Raw genomic sequence first — 21,614 nt, forward strand, 5'->3', positions numbered from 1 at the left:
AAAGTTACTAAAATTAACTGTATTTCATTGCTTCATGAATATCATGGTTGCCAAAATAACAAAATATTTCTGTAGATTAAGGACCACTTCATGCATATTTATTATGACTTTATTTTAAACCGATACTTTTTCTGACGGTCTGACTAGATAAATTCAACTTTATAAAAACCAGTTGGTATTTTGTAGGGATGGCGCCCTGCTTTTGTCCAGAAAAATTGTCACTTCGTTAAATTTCTTGTTCTTTTTAATTTCGTTGTTAGCCGCAGAAACGATCCAAAACAAAGAAACAACTCACAAACTCAACAGGACCACATCCCTGCTAAAGCATGTCTGCATCCGAAATTAGCCGGACAAAGTTTGGCAATGACTGTAAGAACTGAACATCATAAGGCTGCACTTAGTACTGGCAATGGGAAAGATAGCCAATACGCAAGGTAACATCAACCCTGAGAAATGTATTTGTGCGAGAGACAAGGGGGGTCTTTATGTGAGCGAAAGAGGGTGGCATACAGGGTAGTACCGCATGCAGTACAGCGCCGCCTTAGCCCCGCTATTTTCAAGAGAATTGCAAAAAGGCAAATCAATATTCGTCAGTCTGTCAAACTCATAACAATATTAATATTAAACTTCATATCCACAGGGATTACGTGAAATCACTATTGCAGACCGGAAATGAAAACGAAGCAAGGCTTGTGTCGTATGCAATAGCCCATCCGGAAGTGTCAAACTGTATCCGCCAGAAAACTGGTGAGTGAGTATGTTATGTAATGTAAAAGTTTCAGGGTTCGATCCGACCGATCCAACATCACATTTTGAAGTGTTTTTGTTCTGAACGGATTTTATTCCGAATGAACCTTATGAAAGAACAGAGGTTTACTTGTATTATGTGAGAAGCAATGAGATTGCTTGTATATTAACTGAATGAATAGCCCGGTTTATAGACGAAATAAAAATTACACAAAAATGATAAACGATCCTTTAGATAAAAAACAGTCTTTCTTTCTATCTTTTTTCTTTCTTTACACAGCCGAGAGCTGTGTTTTGTTTCTTACGAGATCGTCTACCTTTCTTCTGTCAACCTTTACATTTGCTCTAGCACTGACATGCTTGTACCGATTTTGACCTAACTTGGTCACAACCATCATTGACCATGCCCCTACATGTCACATGAAAATTGTGGGGTCAAAGGTCACGCAGGGGTCATAGGGGTCAAAAAAGTGATTTGGGCTAAAAATGCATCTTCTCCCACAAATTACGTAGTACAGTGACGCCACTTGCACACATGCATTGTTATTACCCAGTGTCTATGGGGTGTACACAGATTTGGGGTCAAAGGTCATTAAGGGGTCACTTCCGGTATAAATCGAAATATCTTCAAAAAAATTTATTAGCTAAGAAAAACATAGGAGAGTGATGGTATGTTCACACATGAATTGTGTTTACCCAATGTATATGTGGTATTTTTTTTATTTGGGGTCAAAGGTTATTAAGGGGTCACTTCCTGTATAAAACAAAATATCTTCAAAAAATTGTATCGGCCAAGAAAAACAGCACACTGACGGTATATTCACACATGAATTGATGTCACCTAGTGTACACGTGGTATTTTTTTCGGCGGGGTCAAAGGTCATTAAGGGGTCACTTTCGATGTCTGACCGAATACTTTCAAAATGCTTCTTTTCTCAAATTACACGGCGCAGGGATATGTGCCTGGTGCATATACATTGGCTATAGCCAGTGTCTATGTGGTGTAAAAATAATTGGGATCAAAGGTCATTTAGAGGTCATTTTAATTAAAAGACTTATATCCTTCAAATTCGACATGTATGCACGGCATAGCAGCCGACAAGCCTACACGTGGTATTTCGCAATGGTCGAGGGCTTTTATTACACAGCCGAGAGCTGTGTTTTGTTTCTTACGAGATCGTCTACCTTTCTTCTGTCAACCTTTACATTTGCTCTAGCACTGACATGCTTGTACCGATTTTGACCTAACTTGGTCACAACCATCATTGACCATGCCCCTACATGTCACATGAAAATTGTGGGGTCAAAGGTCACGCAGGGGTCATAGGGGTCAAAAAGTGATTTCAGCTAAAAATGCATCTTCTCCCACAAATTACGTAGTACAGTGACGCCACTTGCACACATGCATTGTTATTACCCAGTGTCTATGGGGTGTACACAGATTTGGGGTCAAAGGTCATTAAGGGGTCACTTCCGGTATAAATCGAAATATCTTCAAAAAATTTTATTAGCTAAGAAAAACATAGGAGAGTGATGGTATGTTCACACATGAATTGTGTTTACCCAATGTATATGTGGTATTTTTTTATTTGGGGTCAAAGGTTATTAAGGGGTCACTTCCTGTATAAAACAAAATATCTTCAAAAATTTTTATCTGCCAAGAAAAACATAGCACACTGACGGTATATTCACACATGAATTGATGTCACCTAGTGTACACGTGGTATTTTTTTCGGCGGGGTCAAAGGTCATTAAGGGGTCACTTTCGATGTCTGACCGAATACTTTCAAAATACTTCTTCAAAGGTTCTTTCGATAGTATTGATCAATTTTCTATAATAGATAATTGTCCTTTCCTTTTGATGCTAAAACGCTCGTTTATGTTGCATCAAGTAAATAATTAACTCAGATCCGTATAAATTGTAACAATTTAGCTCAGTGTCTTCTTTTAAAAAGAACTATGTTACGGGTTACACATTTTGGACTCGGAAGGTTACGGTGATTAACTACTTTCCTGGGACTCCTTTATCGCCGCCTCTTCACTGGGCTCTTCATCGTAAAGGGTACATACCACAAAATAGCTTTCCATAGACTTTACGTGCAAAATAGGGGTCACGTTGTAGGCTTTAAGTCGAGTTACGTCTTACTTTGAAATATATATTTGATATCATCTTAATCAGAACAAAATTCTGCATAACATATCTGAAAATGACACCAAATTTTAGGTCTACTTTTTGAGAAAAATAGCGCTATATAAAAAGACCCGATTTTCCCGTGTTTACGTCTTACTGCTAACCGCGTTTTGACCTCGTGTGTTCATGCGCTCATCATCGTAAACATCACTCAAATGTTCGCGTTTTCTGTTCAAATTAGTAGAGATCACATTCACAAGTTCTAGCAAAACACGATTTGCAACACTAAAAGTGTTAATATTGAACCGATTTTGCATAATTTTTATGCAAAGTTGGGACTATAGGCGTGATAAACTTTTGCCGGAAACCGCTTCACAGGCGATTTAGTAGTATGAACCCTAAAACTTCTTCATACCATTAATTAAAGAGGGCCATACTCAAACGTTTACCACTGAAGCAAAATGTAAAAGGTCATTTTGAGGCGATGTCCAATTTACACCGTGCATTACAATTATTTGAAGATTCTAATTACTTTTGTTGTGATGAGTATTGTATAATAAACACGTACTAAATGCAGAGCGATACGAATTCTATTTTCGGTATGGGAAGCTTGCCCAAGTACAAAGAATACAAAGCATACGATCAGATACATGGTCAAAATAAGCAAAAATACGACTATTAGTAGGCCTATATTCTGGATTCACCAAAATATACCCTGTTTTTTGATATCGAGCACATGCACCATCGTCAAAAACAACCCTATACATCACGAACATAAAATGTTTGCAAACATAGTTTACAAATAACCCCTTTTTAGCAAAATTGGGAACAACCATGCGTTGTGTTTACCCAATGTATATGTGGTATTTTTATTTGGGTCAAAGGTCATTAAGGGGTCACTACCGGTTTAAAACGAAATACCAACAAATTTTATCAGCCAAGAAAAACAGCACAGTGATAGTATGTTCACAAATGAATTGTGTTTAAGGGTACATGCCACAAAATAGCTTTCCATAGACTTTACGTGCAAAATAGGGGTCACGTTTTAGGCTATAAGTCGAGTTACGTTTTACTTTGAAATATATATTTGATATCATCTTAATCAGAACAAAATTCTGCATAACATATCTGAAAATGACACCATTTTTAGGTCTACTTTTTGAGAAAAATAGCGCTATATAAAAAGACCCGATTTTCCCGTGTTTACGTCCGACTGCTAACCGCGTTTTGACCTCGTGTGTTCATGCGCTCATCATCGTAAACATCACTCAAATGTTCGCGTTTTCTGTTCAAATTAGTAGAGATCACATTCACAAGTTCTAGCAAAACACGATTTGCAGCACTAAAATTGTTAATATTGTACCGATTTTGCACATTTTTTATGCAAAGTTGGGACTATAGTCGTGATAAACTTTTACCGGAAACCGCTTCACAGGCGGATTTAGTGCTATGAACCCTTATATATAAGTGGTATTTTTATTTGGGGTCAAAGGTCATTAAGGGGTCACTGCCGGTCCGAGACGAGAAACCTTCAAAATACCTCTTCTGCCACAAATAACATAGCAGAGTGATGCTACATGCACACACGCATTGACATTAGCCAATGTCTATGGAGGGTTAATAAATTTTGGGGTCAAAGGTCATTAAGGGGTCACCCTTCGGCTGTGTTTGTGGTCTTAGACCACAGCTATGTCTAGTTCTTTCTTTCTTTCTTTCTTTCTTTCTTTCTTTCTTTCTTTCTTTCTTTTTTCTTTTTTCTTTTTTTTACAAGCCGACGACGAACGTCGGCTTGTACTGTCTTCTTGGCGTTCTTCTTCTTACACAGCCGTGACGTTTAGTCACGGCTGTGTCTTTTTTCTTACAGATTCTTTCTGCCGACCACTACATTTGCTCTAGCACTCACATGCTTACACCGATTTGGACCTAACTTGGTCACAATCATCATTGACCATGCCCCTACATGTCACATGAAATTCGTGGGGTCAAAGGTCACGCTGGGGTCATAGGGGTCAAAAACGTGATTTCAACTAAAATGCTTCTTCTCCTACAGATTACGTATGACGGTGAACCCACTTGCACACATGCATTACTATTACCCAGTGTCTATGGGGTCCTCACAGATTTGGGGTCAAAGGTCATTAAGGGGTCACTTCCGGTATAAAACGAAAAACCGTCAAAAAATTTTATTTGCTAAGAAAAACATAGGACAGTAACGGTATGTTCACACATAAATTGTAATTACCCTGTGTATATGTGGTATTTTTTTATTTAGGGTCAAAGGTCATTAAGGGCCACTTCCGGTACAAAACGAAATACCTTTAAAATGCTTCTTCTCCCACAAATTACGTCGGACAGTAACACCACTTGCATACATGCATTGTTATTATCCAGTGTCTATGGGGTCCTCACAGATTAAAGGTCATTAAGGGGTCACTTCCGGTATAAAACGAAAAACCGTCAAAAATTTGTATTTGCTAAGAAAAACATAGGACAGTAACGGTATGTTCACACATGAATTGTGGGTACCCAATTCATATGTGGTATTTTTTTTTGGGGTCAAATGTCATTAAGGGGTCACTTCCGGTCTGAGACGAAAAACCTTCAAAATGCCCCTTCTGTCACAAGTAACATAGCAAAGTGGTGCCACATGCACCCATGCATTGACATTAGCCAATGTCTATGGCCGTTTTCATATATTTTGGGGTCAAAGGTCATTAGGGGTAACAACACGGCTGTGTTCGTGGGTTAGACCACAGCTTAGTCTAGTTCTTCTTTCTGTCGACCACATTCGTACGTATAACTCAGTCACGGGTTGACGTATTTTAACTAAACGTTGTCAGAAGGACCGTTGGCATGGCCCGCACATGTCATATGACTTTGACTTGCATCTGACCTTTGACCTAGCTACAATGGTCAAAAACGTGATTTTTTTGCTTTTTCTTAGCAAAACGTGATATTTTGCGTGATTTGCCACGTTTCGCCCTAGCTCTGCTATGCTTTGACCGATTTTGATCATACTTGGTCACAAACACCACTGACCATGTCCCCACATGTTACATGACATTGAACTCCATTTGACCTTTGACCTGCTCACAATGGCTAAAATGCGATTTTTACTATAACATGTATCTTCTTCCACAAATAACATGTGATGGTGACATGCTTAGGTCATGTGACTTGACTTTGGTCGGTGTCTATAGGGTGTTCACAGATAAGGGGTCAAAGGTCATTAAGGGGGTCATTTTTGGTCTGAAAGCTAAAAATATTCAAAAAATCACTGTCTTTACAAATTACATAGCAGAGAGTCGCCATTAGCACACATGCATTGCTACTAGCCAGGGTTTTTAGGATGCCTACAGTTTTGGGGTCAAAGGTCATTAAGGGGTTACTTCCGGTCAAAAACCAAAATTATCAAAATGTTCAAAAATGTTTTATCTCAAAATGTAAACAGACCAGAGTAATATAACCATCATACATGAATTAGTGTTACCTGATATATGCATGGTATTATTATTTGGGGGGTCAAAGGTCATTAAGGGGTCACTTCCTGTTTTAGCTGAATAACTTTAAGAATTTTTATCTCAAGAACTAAACATGTTAGAATTTTTTAATTAAAATTGGAACAATGCATTTTGTCGGTGTACGTATGGGTTTTTTTTCATTGAGGTCAAAGGTCATTAAGGGGGTCAAAAGGTCAATCAGAAATTTAAAAAATCAAAATCCATGTATAAGTTCCGATTAAGCTGAAATTCACCAGGAATATTTCTTATGACATCCTAAGCACAATGCAAGAGCAGTTGACCCCATCCGTGACCCAGGGGTCAAGTTATAGGGGTCAAAGGTCAAATTTCGAAATTGGTCCAATCGAGCTCAAATTCAACAGGAATTATTCTTACGACATTCTAAACATGTTAAAAATATTTATGACCCCAAAGGTCACAGTTTAGGGGTCAAAGGTCAAATTTCTAAATTGCTCAAACTTGACCCATTAACAGGTCGGCTTGTGTGTCATGTCTCGCATGACTTTCTATATAGCTCTTGTTTTTTTTTTTTTCTTTCTTTCTTTCTTTCTTTCTTTCTTTCTTTTTTTTTCTTTCTTTCTTTCTTTCTTTCTTTCTTTCTTTCTTTCTTTCTTTCTTTCTTTCTTTCTTTTTTTTCTTTTTTCTTTCTTTTTTCTTTCTTTCTCTCTTTCTTTCTGTCTTTCTTTCTGTCTTTCTCTCTTTGTAATTGAAGCATGTAAAACCAAGTAGGCTACCAATAATCTATATATATATATATATATTCTTTTAATTACAAAATATACTTTGCGAGTTCATGGGAGGGGTTGAGTTTGCAAACCAATTCATTCAAACCCCCTCAAAGTCCACGGTGGACATAACAACCAGAACAGGTAGGAAGTTGATACAGCCGTATACATGTACCTTATGATATAACTTAGATGACGTTTTTGAATCTCATCTCAGGTGTATTGAGTATAATATAACTTTATTGTTTGCCTTGTCTGTTTTCAGGTTACGAAGCCAAGGAGATCGGTCCTCATTCCACAAGTTACTACACTCCTGGATTTCTTACCCATGCTGCAGCGACGTCAACAAAATCCATGCAAGTTGGGCAAGATAAAAAGGACACTATTTCAAAAGATGTTGCCTATATAAAATCGTTTGAAACGCCTAGCAACATTGTCAACACAAAGCAAGTGAGCGGGTTGATTCATTATATTAGGAGGCGTAAGCAGGATTGAAAAAAATATATTGATGAGGGCAAATTACATAAGCATTTGCGTTTAGAACCCTGATGTCATCATACCTCTGCGCATATCATTAATGCGCACCTCACGGCATTGAAATACACAGTTAAGTGTATACGAGGTATTGTTGGTCGAAGCAGCCAAAAAATCGATTTTCATTATCTGAATCAATATATTATTGAAAAATAACACTTTGAAGTTCATTCTACAAATCATATATTTTGAAAACTTGCTTAATTTATTGTTGTTAATGAGTTATACGTTTTACAAAAGTGTTGTCGTTTCAGCCCTCTTTACAACATAACTCAAGAACTACATACAGGACCTACAAAAGTATATCTGTGATATTTGAATTCTTCTACACACTCGCTATGAATTGAGCAATGCAATTTTTGCTAAAGCTCACTACCATTCGCAAGATGCTGTTAACTACTTTTTTTCTGCTGCTTCGACCAACAATACATCGTATACCCTTAACGATATTTTCGTAACGATGTGTGCACATCGGCGTGACGTCAGTTGACGACATCAGGTCCACAGGCAAAGGCTTATGGGATTTACCGAAAAAGTGAATTGGAAAAAATACAAAATGAAGGCCCACATGCAGCCATTTTGGGACCATTTTTAAAATTTGGAAAATTGTATGAAAAATGAATCCCAAATTCCTTCCTTCCTATACGTGCATGCCTCAAATTGAGTATTGTTGCACGGGCTTAACGTGCACAGTTTTTTTACCTATGCACGATCCTGGAACCTAGGATTGATTGCAGATATCAGAACCGGGGATGGTCCCCCTTCTCTTTTCGAATAGCTCTGACACTTAACGTGCACAGGGTTTGACTCTTCCTGTACAGGGGACCAACGGCTTTACGTGACTTCCGAATCACGGACTAAGCAAATACACTACCTATATCTGCACGTGATAAGCAGTGTATGGGGGCGAGAAGAAATTCTTCAATTAAATTCTGAAATTAAATTTCTGAACTGAATTGAAGGATTCCTGACCATATAGGAACTTTTGGGGGGGGGGGGGAGGGAAGAGAATTTTCACCTAAGGCAAATTGTGACCATTTCGTGGACCAAATTTATACTATTATTCGTACTATTGCTTTGAAGCTTTGAACAATAAGTATAGGCCTACGTATACAAAACAGAAGCCAAAAAGGAACCATTTTTCATAAAATGTACTGAAAACTCCAAGCTGACATGGCTCTTAAATGGTTCTTGATTGACCCGTTTTTTATGCATGAGTCTACTTAATTACGTGCAATTAAACTTTTCTGTTCCCTTTTCTCCTTTTTCTGTATTTCTCCATTTTCTATTGTCTTATCTCCCCTTTCTATCAATGCTCTCTTTTTTTCCTTTTCCTTTCGTTTCTCTTTTCTTGTATTTCTTGAGGGCAAAACAATGAGGCGGCAGTAGCCTCACTTTCCTAAAGGCTGTAGCTATGCTCCTGATTATAATTATGCAAACCCGTAAAATATGAAAGGGTTTGAAACGTTACTTGTTTGCGAACTTGAAATATACACAATGCATCAATGCATGATATTGTTGAAATATTTTTATATGAAACATAAATTAACAATTACTTAAAAGTATGAATACATTAATATAATGTATTTGTACTTTGTATATACTGGAATATGGTTCGAACTCGATTTAAGCTATACGCGTGCACCTGCAAAACGTGCACCGTATACCCGAATAGTATACTTCTATGTGATCGCAGCCTTAGAGAAACATTTGTACAAAAGTTGAGAGGTTTTTGATCACGTGAATGATAGAATGATACTTCCCATTTTATCTATTCTGTAATAAATTTATTTTGTTGGTAAATGTATCTAGTATTACTGTCCCTAATGTGTACAGTAAAGGATTAATTGAAGAATTTATGGGTAATATCAGACCTACTGTCCACGCATACATTTCTGGCTTGACTGTGATTACCCCGCACTGAACAAGCAAACACACAAATGCTAATGGTACCCAGCAACAAAAGTCTGTCATAACGATAGCTGACATCTTTCTAGCCATGCGGAATTCTCTGTCTCTTGCAGAACTGTGAGCGCTAGCTGATGATCGTTTGGCCAACAAAAAAATTTGGCAGTAAAATACAGCTATGGCTATAAAACAAACAAGATTCAACCCAATAAAAAGTATTATTGATAAGTAACTAGCCACACGGTGACCAGACACAATTGATATCTGATGAAAAATTTGGTGTAACTTATGTGACGCTGCAATCTTAAAGTTACCAAGTTCAAACAGCGCTCCCTGCTCTTGTATGTTAATAAAACTGCTCGCGTTATAAATGTACTCTAAGGTCAATTCTGTTTCAGTAAGTTCTGTATAAAAGTCTTGGGTCGATGTCACTGATTTCCTGACCATTGGAATACCAACACATACTTCTGATAACTCAAATAAATCTGGGAAGTAAACTTCCAACACAATTGGACCCACCGAAAGTAATAAGGAAACAGCCCAACAAATTAGGGCATATAACTTGGGATTCGATAAAGGGGTACCTCTAATAGGATATCTTATTCCAAGATATCGTTCGAAACTAATGAATGTTACAAAAAACACAGATGCCTCACTCGACAAAATTGACAGAGTTGCAGCAATTTTACACAAAGTAGAACGCCTCCACACACCAGAAAAAGATGGAAAGTCATCTGAATAATACACATCTGAAGATGCCAATATGATCATGTCACGTCAACTCCCATCAGAAAATCAGACCAAGCAAGATGAGATATCAAGTCATTTTGACCCTTATCAACTGATGCAATATCAAATAATCTATAATAACCTACTGCTGCATTCAGCATAACAGCTGTAATACCAACTACCCACATTGATATACGTAGAAAAATGTTGTCTAGCATACGTTTACACGTCAAGTATGCCTGGCGGGGATGCGTTGAGATACAAGTGATGTTGAGGGCATCCATAAAACAACACGAGGAAAACTCATCAACGACAATCGTGAAAGTCTCTAAACCGGTAATCGAACTTTGGCTTAAAGATGTCATCCTGTTTGCTCGCAAGTCAAGTATTGCATGATGTAATTTGGTAGCATACGTATGTGTAGGCACCTGTATGTTTTGAACATCATTATGGGATATATTCAGAATTTCTATCTCCTTTAAGGGTCCCGTTAGCGCACTTGTAACTTGGGCCAGATTATTATATTGTAAATCAACATATCTGGTCTGGTACAATCCTTCAAAGGAGCCAACTGGAACAATGGAGAGGTTATTTGCAGCAAGTTTCAATGCATTTAGATTCGATAATAATTTGAAGGTCCCTGATACCAATTGACTTATGTTGTTATGATTCAAGTTAAGAACTAATAAATTCAGCAACTCATCGAAAGACGTTGAAGCTACCCATCCAATGTTGTTATTTTCTGCATTTAATATTTTTAAAGATCCGAGCCCTGTAAATGTGGATGTGTTTATGAAACTTAAATTATTGTTATTCAGCAGAAGAATTTCCAAATGTGAGCAATTTGAAAATGATGGTAGCTCATGCAACAAATTACAAGCCATATCTAAATATCGTAATGCAACTGACTGAGCAAAAACATTCATTGGCAATCTTTCAAGTCTGTTTTCTCTTAAATCTAAAAGAGCCAGTTTGATCATGGAACCTAACATTCCATTGTGTAGGGTAACAAGTTTGTTATTACCAACCAACAAAGTAGCTAATTCTGACGTAGAATCAAATAAGCTACTGTGGAGGATAGTCAAATTATTACCTGCAATTTCAACCATTCTTAACTTTCTGAGGGACTTAAAAGTATGGTCTGTAAGCTTAGACAACAAATTACCGTCTAAGTGCAAGACCTCCAATTCAGAGGTCCGTCGAAGTAGATTGCCTGGCAAAACACTTAATCTGTTGTTGGACAAATAAATTACTCTAATCAATTTAATTTTACGGAATAGATTGCCTGATATGGACGACAAATTATTTCTTGATAAGTCAAGAATGAGTAAGTTTTTCAGTGATTTGAAGGCGTTTTCATGTATTACTGATATATGGTTGTCACTGACCACTAGTATTTTTAACTTTAACGTGTTCTTAAATAAGTGTTCATTAAGTATAGTAAGACTATTTAAGGCTGCTTTGAAAAGTCGTAACTTCTTACATGTAAATAATAAATCATTTCTCAAAAATTCAATCAGATTGTTTTCTATTTCAAGCTTCTTTAAGCCTGTAGCTTCAGCAGGAAGTGAAATATTTCTGAATTCGTTATCGTTGGCATATAAGTATCGTAAACGGGTAAGACTCGATATATAAATGTTGTGATGCTATTAACACTGACATCCAAATATGTTATTTCTGTCAACAGCTCAAATATATCATATGGTAAATATTCAAGATAATTGCCCTTTAGTATGACTTTTGTTAAATTCACCAGATTATCAAATATATTGGCCGGTAATGATTCGATAGAATTCCATTGAAGATACAATTTATGTAAATTAGAGAAGGTACTAAAAGAGTCATTGAATACATGCGTCAAATGGTTGAAACCGATATCTAATATTTTCAGCTTTGTTAGAGGTTCAAGTGCTTCTTTTGGCCAGACCGTTAAACTGTTATAGCTTAAATTCAACATAATAAGATTTGTGAGCGTTGCAAATGTTCCATTGTTTATAAAGGTCAAATCATTATTATCCAAATGTAATTTACGCAATGAAGCTAGATTAAAGAAAGTGTCCTGTGGCAAAATGCCTGACAACATACTGTCTGACAGTGATAGCATACTCAATTTCACCAGGGTCCCATATCCAAAATAATCTGATAGCATACCTAAAGAAGTGCTTCCAATGGACAGTTGTTCCAAGCTATCTAGTTCATTGATGCTTTCATATATGATTTTTGCAGACACCTTGTTTCTGCTCAAATCTAATGTTACTAAATGATCAACTTCAGAAAAAACATCGCTAGAAATTTCATCAAGTTGATTATCAGCCAGGTAAAGTTTTTGTAACTTAGCAAGAGAGTCAAAAGTTGTGTTTGGCAGCATTGTTAGAAAATTGGATTCCAAATCCAAAACTACGAGCTCATTCAATTGAGTGAACACATCATGTGGTAAATACTCAAGTCTGTTATTACTTAAAATTAAAATCTGTAAGTTTGAAAAGCAAAAAAAATGCATCGGGTGAAAGAGCGTTGATACCCTTTTGTGTTAAAGCTAAACCGGGTATGTGTCTATTGCTAACCAAGTAGGATGACCCGCTAGTTACATCCGGACATACTACTACCCACTCCTTATGTTTCAATGTACACATACATTTGTATGGGCAAACACTGTGATACGTATACATAAATATGTTGGCATCATAACCAGGCAAAGAAGCGTCATATTTGTAATAAGAACTCTCAACATTTATGTAAGTAAATGTCGTACAATTAAAATCATTATCTGTGCCATTCTGTGTTTGTATTGCACTTACTTGCACCTCTAGGTAAACCATTATGAGATTGAAAACTATCGAGTCGGCACTAATCGTCCCCTTACATCTATCGAACGGGAAAACAATGGTAGAAATAATGTTGTCATCGTGAATTTGCTCAACAAAGAAAGAAGAATAGCTCTGCTTTCCTTTGACCTTTAAAATCTCAATTAAAAACTGCGAACCAGTTTGACCACGAAAGGTAACTTTGCACCCCTTGTAAGCTATAGCAGTTACTAGTTCCGTCGAGTTTGAGACGTACATATCTTTGCCACAAGAATTTTTAGCTCCGTAAAGGGCAGAACTTTTATCAGGTGTATAAAAGTAATAGGAAGGATTTATATCAAAAAAATATTCACTCTCATTGTAAATGCTGTAGTACCCTATAGGCCTATAATTAAAGCCCCACAGCGATTTTCTCTTTACGTTAGTCGTGAATTTATCACTGTACGATTTACACATAGAAGAAGAGTACAAAGCAAATTGTCTTTGAGATGAGTAAGTACCATTATCGAACCAGCTATAACGGCTACTTAACTGAGTGTCACCTAAAATCGTGTTAATAGCGAAAACAGCATTTGAATCAAGAACATCAGATGTAGGGCATTCAGGTGCACAAGAGAAACAAAGGGTACATACTGAACAGAAAGTAAACAGCCTTAACACACCTGCTGGTAAGTACATCATGAACTATTGCATATACTACCTTGTTTGATCATGTCCTTTCTTGGTTATACACTAGACTGCTGCCCTCAGTCGTCAACCGTCTGGATTGACGACTGAGAAAACTACGTGGAAAAAAGTGACGGATTTTGCAACAGGATTCCTGTGGCATAGAGCATGCGCAGTTTTGTCCAAATTGACCTTTTGACCGAGTTTGTTGTTTTTAGAAGTTCCGAGCGCGATCTTGTCACAGCGGCGCGGTACAGCGACGCGGTACACGGGCGCCGTTAGTCAGTCGCGCTACGGCGCACAACCAAAGTCGCATTTAATAGTTTTCAGAAATCCGTCATGATATTGGCAAGGATTCTCGAGTACTAATATACTATAGGATAAGGGTACATGCCACCAAATAGCTTTCCATAGACTTTACGTGCAAAATAGGGGTCACGTTTTAGGCTATAAGTCGAGTTACGTCTTACTTTGAAATATATATTTGATATCATCTTAATCAGAACAAAATTCTGCATAACATATCTGAAAATGACACCATATTTTAGGTCTACTTTTTGAGAAAAATAGCGCTATATAAAAAGGCCCGATTTTCCCGTGTTTACGTCCGACTGCTAACCGCGTTTTGACCTCGTGTGTTCATGCGCTCATCATCGTAAACATCACTCAAATTTTCGCGTTTTCTGTTCAAATTAGTAGAGATCACATTCACAAGTTCTAGTAAAACACGATTTGCAACATTAAAATTGTTAATATTGTACCGATTTTGCACAATTTTTATGCAAAGTTGGGACTATAGTCGTGATAAACTTTTACCGGAAACCGCTTCACTGGCGGATTTAGTGGTATGAACCCTTGAAGAGGCTAAAACATCGTTTTTAGGCCTTGAAAATGATTTTGTTATCTTTTTCACGAAGTTTTGAATTAATTTAAAGAAATTTTAGGTTATTTTCTTTTATACTTTAGACACACTGGCGATTTCAAACACAAGCATGATAACCGACAATTGCCATTTTTCGTCATTTTGACGCACATGAACGCACTATAGTTGCAGATTTGTAATTTTCATGAAGATATCAATTGATGTTAAGAATAAAAGTCACTTGAACATCTTCTACAAGTACATAACTTCAAAATTAAAACATTATAAGTACGTGCAGACTATTTAACAAGTCAAACAATGACAATCAAATAGGCCTACCCCCCCCCTCCAGCGTCCGTTTTAACCCGTTTTGTCCAAAAACCATATGTAATGAATGGCTATTTCAAATTAAATATGAATATGAATTTAACTTTGAGTGTTATAACAATTTACAATACTGAACAGTGGTATAAATAAAGCAAACTAGAAACTTAAATATCTTAAAATCGAATTTTTATGCAATTTTATTAAATATGAAGGCCAAAACTTGAGTTTAAATGACAAAAATTTAGCTAAAAAGAACAATGAATTTGAAAAACTTCTTTGTAATTTAAACACCAATAAACAATGTTTTTAATATTTTGAAACTCTTCATTATTCATATCAAAAGGTTTCAAACTTCTACCAAAATCGGAACTTTTATTAAATTGGAAATAAAAGTAAGCCTATTCGCGGAAAACGCACGTACAGCGAAAAACATGGCGGCGTCCATGCACGCGCTTGTTGATGTCCTTCCTCATTTCTTCGCGTGCATTTTAAATACATAAAGACGCGCGAAAAACGCATGGAATTGCTCCTTAAAGGGTACATGCCACCAAATAGCTTTCCATAGACTTTACGTGCAAAATAGGGGTCACGTTTTAGGCTATAAGTCGAGTTACGTCTTACTTTGAAATATATATTTGATATCATCTTAATCAGAACAAAATTCTGCATAACATATCTGAAAATGACACCATATTTTAGGTCTACTTTTTGAGAAAAATAGCGCTATATAAAAAGGCCCGATTTTCCCGTGTTTACGTCCGACTGCTAACCGCGTTTTGACCTCGTGTGTTCATGCGCTCATCATCGTAAACATCACTCAAATTTTCGCGTTTTCTGTTCAAATTAGTAGAGATCACATTCACAAGTTCTAGTAAAACACGATTTGCAACATTAAAATTGTTAATATTGTACCGATTTTGCACAATTTTTATGCAAAGTTGGGACTATAGTCGTGATAAACTTTTACCGGAAACCGCTTCACTGGCGGATTTAGTGGTATGAACCCATAAGCCACTCGTTTGCGCAAATGAAGTCAGTCATTCAGCCTATGCGCTATAATGCATGTGATGGCATAGTACCCCTGTACGTGTATGAGTGTATTACCTGTGGAAGAGATGATGCAATGTTTACGTCATCGTTTCCAAAAAAAATTAAATGGCAAAAAACGGCGAACATTTGGTCGAATTTTTCTATTACTATCATATCGTGAAAAACCAAATAGCTGAGGAGTTAGCTCAATATGCTAGGAAAATATTATAACCGAATACCCCATGACGAGACTGGCTAAATAAGCTGTATTTTTGCTGGAAAGGGTCCGAAAAATTGGCAGTCGATGGGCGCCATCTTGGATAAATTTGGTGTACTGAAAATGCCCAGCAACTGTCAATCAAATACGAACTTGTCAATTGAATATAGGGTAAGTCTGTTCCACCGTGGCAGAAGTACGCACAACGTTGTTGTGCGAACCGTGCGTAAATTTTAGGCTAAGGTGCCTGAGCGTTACCAGGACGTTACTAGGTGTACTGAAAAAGCCTAGCAACCGTCACTCAAACTGCCGATGTGTCCATTAAACTACCGTAAAGTGACTTCACTTTTTATACAGGGATTGAATACGAGTGTCACAGCCCTGATATTGGCTGTAAGATAATCAGTCGTCACTACGAAGCATACACAGTACATGCGAAGTGTAGACGGCTGATTGGAATTAGTCTAGTTATACACCCTTGTTAGCTTCAATGATTCTGTCAAGTGCTTTCAAGTTACGCCCAAGTAGTTCTGAGAAGAAAATTTTAAAAAGATGAAATCCTTTAAGGGATCTAAAATGAGCGTTTATTGCGTTTCGGCAGTATTTTTTGTAGGACATGAGAGCACCTCAGACCTATCGAATTGCATTCTGAATACGAAGCTTGTCTTTCTGATATCAAATAATTTTCATTTTTGAAAATCACAATATAATACAAATTTTATGACAAATTAAAAAATTTGATATTTTTCAAATTTTGATATATAACAGTCCTCGAAGTAAATTATATAAATCTAATGATATATTCTTAAAGTGTATGTAGCAGGGAGGAAAAGCCGACGGTCAATTGAAAATTTTGACCTTTCATATTGAAGATATGATTTTTTTCCCAAAAAGACCTATTTTTTTTGGGTGTTTTGGGAAACAAAATCCATATCTTCAATACGAAAGGTCAAAATTTTCAATTGATCGTCGGCTTTTCATCCCACCTACATACACTTTAAGTATAAATCATCAGATTTATAAAGTTTACTTCAAGTACTGTTAAATATCAAAAATATAAATTTTAATGATTTGCCATAAAATGTGTATTAAATTGCGAATTTCAAAAATCAAAATTATTTGATATCAGAATGACATTCTTCGTATTCAGAATGCAATTCGATATGTCTGATGTGCTCTGATGTCCCAAAATAAATACTGTCCAAACGTTCATACCCCCAGCCCTTAAAGCTCTAAAATCCATTACATATCAACACCGCACAAAACAAAAATACACACTTTCCTAGTTTTTTAATTTGATCAATAAAACAAGATAACGTTGGTAGGAACGTAGAGAGAATTTCGTTAGCTATAGGTTGATCCTCAAACTGTAGTCAACCAAATTCTTCACATGTTCCTGTCAATTGCATTGTATTTAATCAATCGAGTCTCTTTTTTGCTGTCTATAGTTTTATATGAGCTTTTTGCTGTTGTTACATACAACAGCAAAAGCGTCTTAATATGAACGTTTGGACAGTATTTATTGTGGGACATTAGAGCACCACAGAAATATCGAATTGCATTCTGAATACGAAGAATGTCCTTCTGATATCAAATAATTTTGATTTTTTTGAAATTCGCAATATAATACACATTTTATGGCAAATGATTAAAAATAAATATTTTTGATATTTAACAGTACTCGAAGTAAACTTTATAAATCTGATGATTTAGGTGGGATGAAAAGCCGACGATCAATTGAAAATTTTGACCTTCCGTATTGAAGATATGGATTTTTTTTCAAAACACCAAAAAAATTAGGTCTTTTGGGGAAAAAATCCATATCTTTAATATGAAAGGTCAAAATTTTCAATTGATCATCGGCTTTTCCTCCCAGCTACATACACTTTAAGAACATATCATTAGATTTATAAAATATACTTCGAGTACTGTTATATATCAAAAATGTGAAAAATATCAAATCTTAATAATTTGTCATAAAATTTGTATTATATCGAGAATTTAAAAAAATGAAAATTATTTGATATCAGAAAGACATTCTTCGTATTCAGAATGCAATTCGATATGTCTGATGTGCTCTAATGTCCCACAATAAATACTGTCTAAACGCTCAAAACGCTCATTCCCTTAAAGAAGTGGTCTAGAAATCTAAAAAATGTTGCACGTATTTCTGAATATTTCAGAAAAATATTTATTGTTGCTGGCAAAAGTGGATCAACTGTGCTATCCCATGCAGAACAAACATTTGAATTTGAGGAAATCGTTTCCAAGTTCTAACCAGGGATGCTAAACCTAAACAAAAGAACAGAAAAGACTATATCAGAAACGATTCTCGAATTTGATATTCAAAAAGATACACATTACTCGGTGGTCACTCGATAGTTGGCCCAACAAATAACTTAGAAAATATTCTTGATCCTTCACACAGCTCAAAGAGTTAGACATGATTTGCTATGGATAAGCAATTTATTGGGCGTATTATTGTGTGTCAACCAGTAATGTGTCTCATTGCAAGTGTGTCCTCATTTATGTTAAAGCACATCGACCGAATAACCGGGGATTCTGGGAGCGTTAAGCATTACTTTGCAGCCCACTACACATACTATGTTCCCGGTTCCACGCATTCAAGGGTGATTGCAATACTGATTACATTACTGAATACTGATTATATAATCTGAGTCTGAACTATTAAACAGAGTAATTTGACGTATGACGTCACTGTCAATCTAACTCCTCACGACCCTTGATTGGGTAGAAGCGAGTAAAAGGAAGATTCATTAATCCGGTGCCTTAAGGGGGTACTACACCCCTGGCCAATTTTGTGCCTATTTTTGCATTTTTTTCAAAAATTATAGCGCATTGGTGACAAGTAAGATTTGTATATTATAGGGGCAAGTACTACAACTACTGCACTGGAAATTTTATTTCAGCACAGACAACAGTTGTGGAGTTACAGTCAAAAATGAGGAAAACCAATATTTGATCAATAAATCAATAACTACTTGCCTTGAGTTGCTGAATTTTCAGTGTAGTAATTGTAGTCCTTGCCCCTATATTATACATATCTTACTTGTCACCAATGCGCTATAATTTTGAGAAAAATGCAAAAAACACAGGCACAAAATTGGGCAAGGTGTAGTACCCCTTAATTGGTACTTTTGGTGCTTTTACAAAGCAAATTGCAACTTTTCTAGGCATGGTTGACATGGCACATCATCCACACCAGGTAAATAATTATTTTGTATAGGCAATAAACGAACCGGTCTATAAACAGTCCCAGAACAACGCCAAATATGGATTAAAAGACCTTTGACCTTGGATGTACAACAGCATGTTATGATCTAATGGGAAACTGTGCACATCAACAAACACCATTTCTATCAAAAAGGCAACGTCTGATATAATTTGAAACCACATAAATTACTAGAGTTGGTTCTTCTCTTGGATTTGGACCAAGCTTTAGAATATCGAATGTTGCGTTTTGAAATAAAACAAACCAGAAATTTATCACCCATTGTAAAAGATATGGCACATGTACCGAATACATGTACATACATTGGCTGACCTTGTGGATTTCCTGGCCCAGCCATGCTAACCACATAAGGAGATTATACGATTAACCTAGTGCAGCTATTGTCATAGCAGGGTATTATTATGTAATACTCCTGATCCATATTTGGCGTTCTCTTGGACTGATAAATGCCCCGCCAGATGCTGAGAGTAGCTGCTAGACTCAAAATAAGCTAAATTTATACTCCGCGCGCGGTGAGCGATTGGTATTGCGTAGTGTTATGCGTAGTGGGAAAGAAACGTATCGTGCAGGTGGTGTTCGTACAGGTACAGGTGGTGGGTTATACTTAGCCTGAGTGCTCGGTCTTTAGCTCGAAACTATTAAACATGGCGGGAACAAAACCACTATGCGTGGCTGTTGAAGAACTAGTGGATTCGCCCTACTATCATGGCAAATTCTGACACGAAGATATAGGGATGATGACGCTGTGCATGGTGCCTTCAAGAATGAAAATTTCCTATTACTAAGACCTAACTTTTAACTAAACTCAATCATCACGGACATCTAGTTAACCAATCGTTTCTGTGTTTGATTTACAGCCTGACGTCAGACGCAAAATGGTATTTCTAATTCTGTCTCGGGGGCAAGCAACACAAAGGTGTAAATGTTTCTCTATGTTTAACAAAATATAATTTTTATAAATGCAAAATAAATTATGGTATATCCATGCGTAAACGTAAACGGTTCAGTTCCATTCAGTCACTTTTGGCATTGATTAGTTGCACAAAGACACGACAGTGGCAAAGATCAGAACGAGATATTATATTTATAACAGTTTTTTCACATTTTACAAATATTTTTTGATACGAGGGTCATTCAAAAAGTTCTACCTCCATCATCACACCTCTGTTATCTTATCTCTTTTTCTCTGTTATCTCTGTTAGGATAATGATTATACTCTTAAATCTAGGCTACAAAATTAAAATTTTGGTTGTTTAGATATGTGACTGTACAGCACGAATGAGCCCTAAATTCCCTAAATTGTATTCTAAGTTACAGTGTAAAATGTGCATGAAGGTCGTATTCATCGGTACCTCTAGCTGGCGCGACATCTATCTCATTTTAAAAACATTTTTATGGAGATTATCCAAAGCTATAATATGATTAGTGATAGGCTATATAATGGTGTAGTTGCAAACAGCTTAGGGTACCATCTTAATTGTCACCAATGCGCTATAATTTTTGAGAAAAATGCAAAAATAGGCACAAAATTGGGCAGGGTGTAGTATCCCCTTAAAGTTCTATAACTCAAAACGGCGACTTGTTCCGGGTTTTGTTGGAGTTGGTCACAAATGTTAGTGAATTAATTTGGATTTTGCCGTTATACATACTGATAGCAAATAACATTTCTTATAAGCTCTGAACTGTACAGCACATATAAATCTTGGCAAATCAATAATTGAATTAATGAATGTTTAATTAGTGTCAAGAAGTAAATAAATACTTACACAAGTACACAATTACTATCTGCATCAGTTTACAAAGACTTGTTTCCCTCGGTGTTTTTATATTCACGACAAACATGACATAAGATATCATCAAAGCTGCACTAGCACTGTCAATCCGAGTTTTTCACTTAAAGTGAAAGCCCCACTTTTGGTTCAAGTTCATTGGGGAATTAGTCAAGGTTAAAATTTATCCATGTAAATTCTGTTATGTCTGTCATCAAAGTAACAAGTGTATTATCAGTTCTTCTGTGGAGAACTGGGCAAGCGGGGCTTCCTGTTTATTGCATCATCCCTGTCAGTAGTCCGATATATAATGCCACTCCCTAACGCCTTGTGTTTGTTTTATTTGTACTTAATTACTTTTCAAAATCAAGTTAGAAGGAATCGGCCATAAC

At 36.4% G+C, this 21,614-nt stretch overlaps 1 protein-coding gene across 1 annotated transcript; it reads left to right on the forward strand.

Annotated features, from left to right (window-relative positions):
• Positions 1–272: 272 nt before the first annotated feature.
• On the forward strand, positions 273–7,633 carry LOC140168963 (uncharacterized). Its single transcript, XM_072192271.1, has 3 exons — positions 273–434; positions 641–747; positions 7,390–7,633. Exons 1-3 carry the CDS (start codon positions 364–366, stop codon positions 7,617–7,619), a joined length of 408 nt encoding a protein of 135 aa, XP_072048372.1. The 5' UTR covers positions 273–363; the 3' UTR covers positions 7,620–7,633.
• Positions 7,634–21,614: the final 13,981 nt, after the last annotated feature.

Source organism: Amphiura filiformis, chromosome 14 (genome assembly GCF_039555335.1).
Source record: "Amphiura filiformis chromosome 14, Afil_fr2py, whole genome shotgun sequence".
In the NCBI taxonomy this organism is placed as follows: domain Eukaryota; kingdom Metazoa; phylum Echinodermata; class Ophiuroidea; order Amphilepidida; family Amphiuridae; genus Amphiura; species Amphiura filiformis.

Coding starts and splice junctions, on each gene's coding strand:
- LOC140168963 (XM_072192271.1), top strand. CDS start 364: ATGACTGTAAGAACTGAACATCATAAGGCTGCACTTAGTACTGGCAAT. Junction 435..640: donor AAAGATAGCCAATACGCAAG/GTAACATCAACC, acceptor TCATATCCACAG/GGATTACGTGAAATCACTAT. Junction 748..7,389: donor CTGTATCCGCCAGAAAACTG/GTGAGTGAGTAT, acceptor GTCTGTTTTCAG/GTTACGAAGCCAAGGAGATC.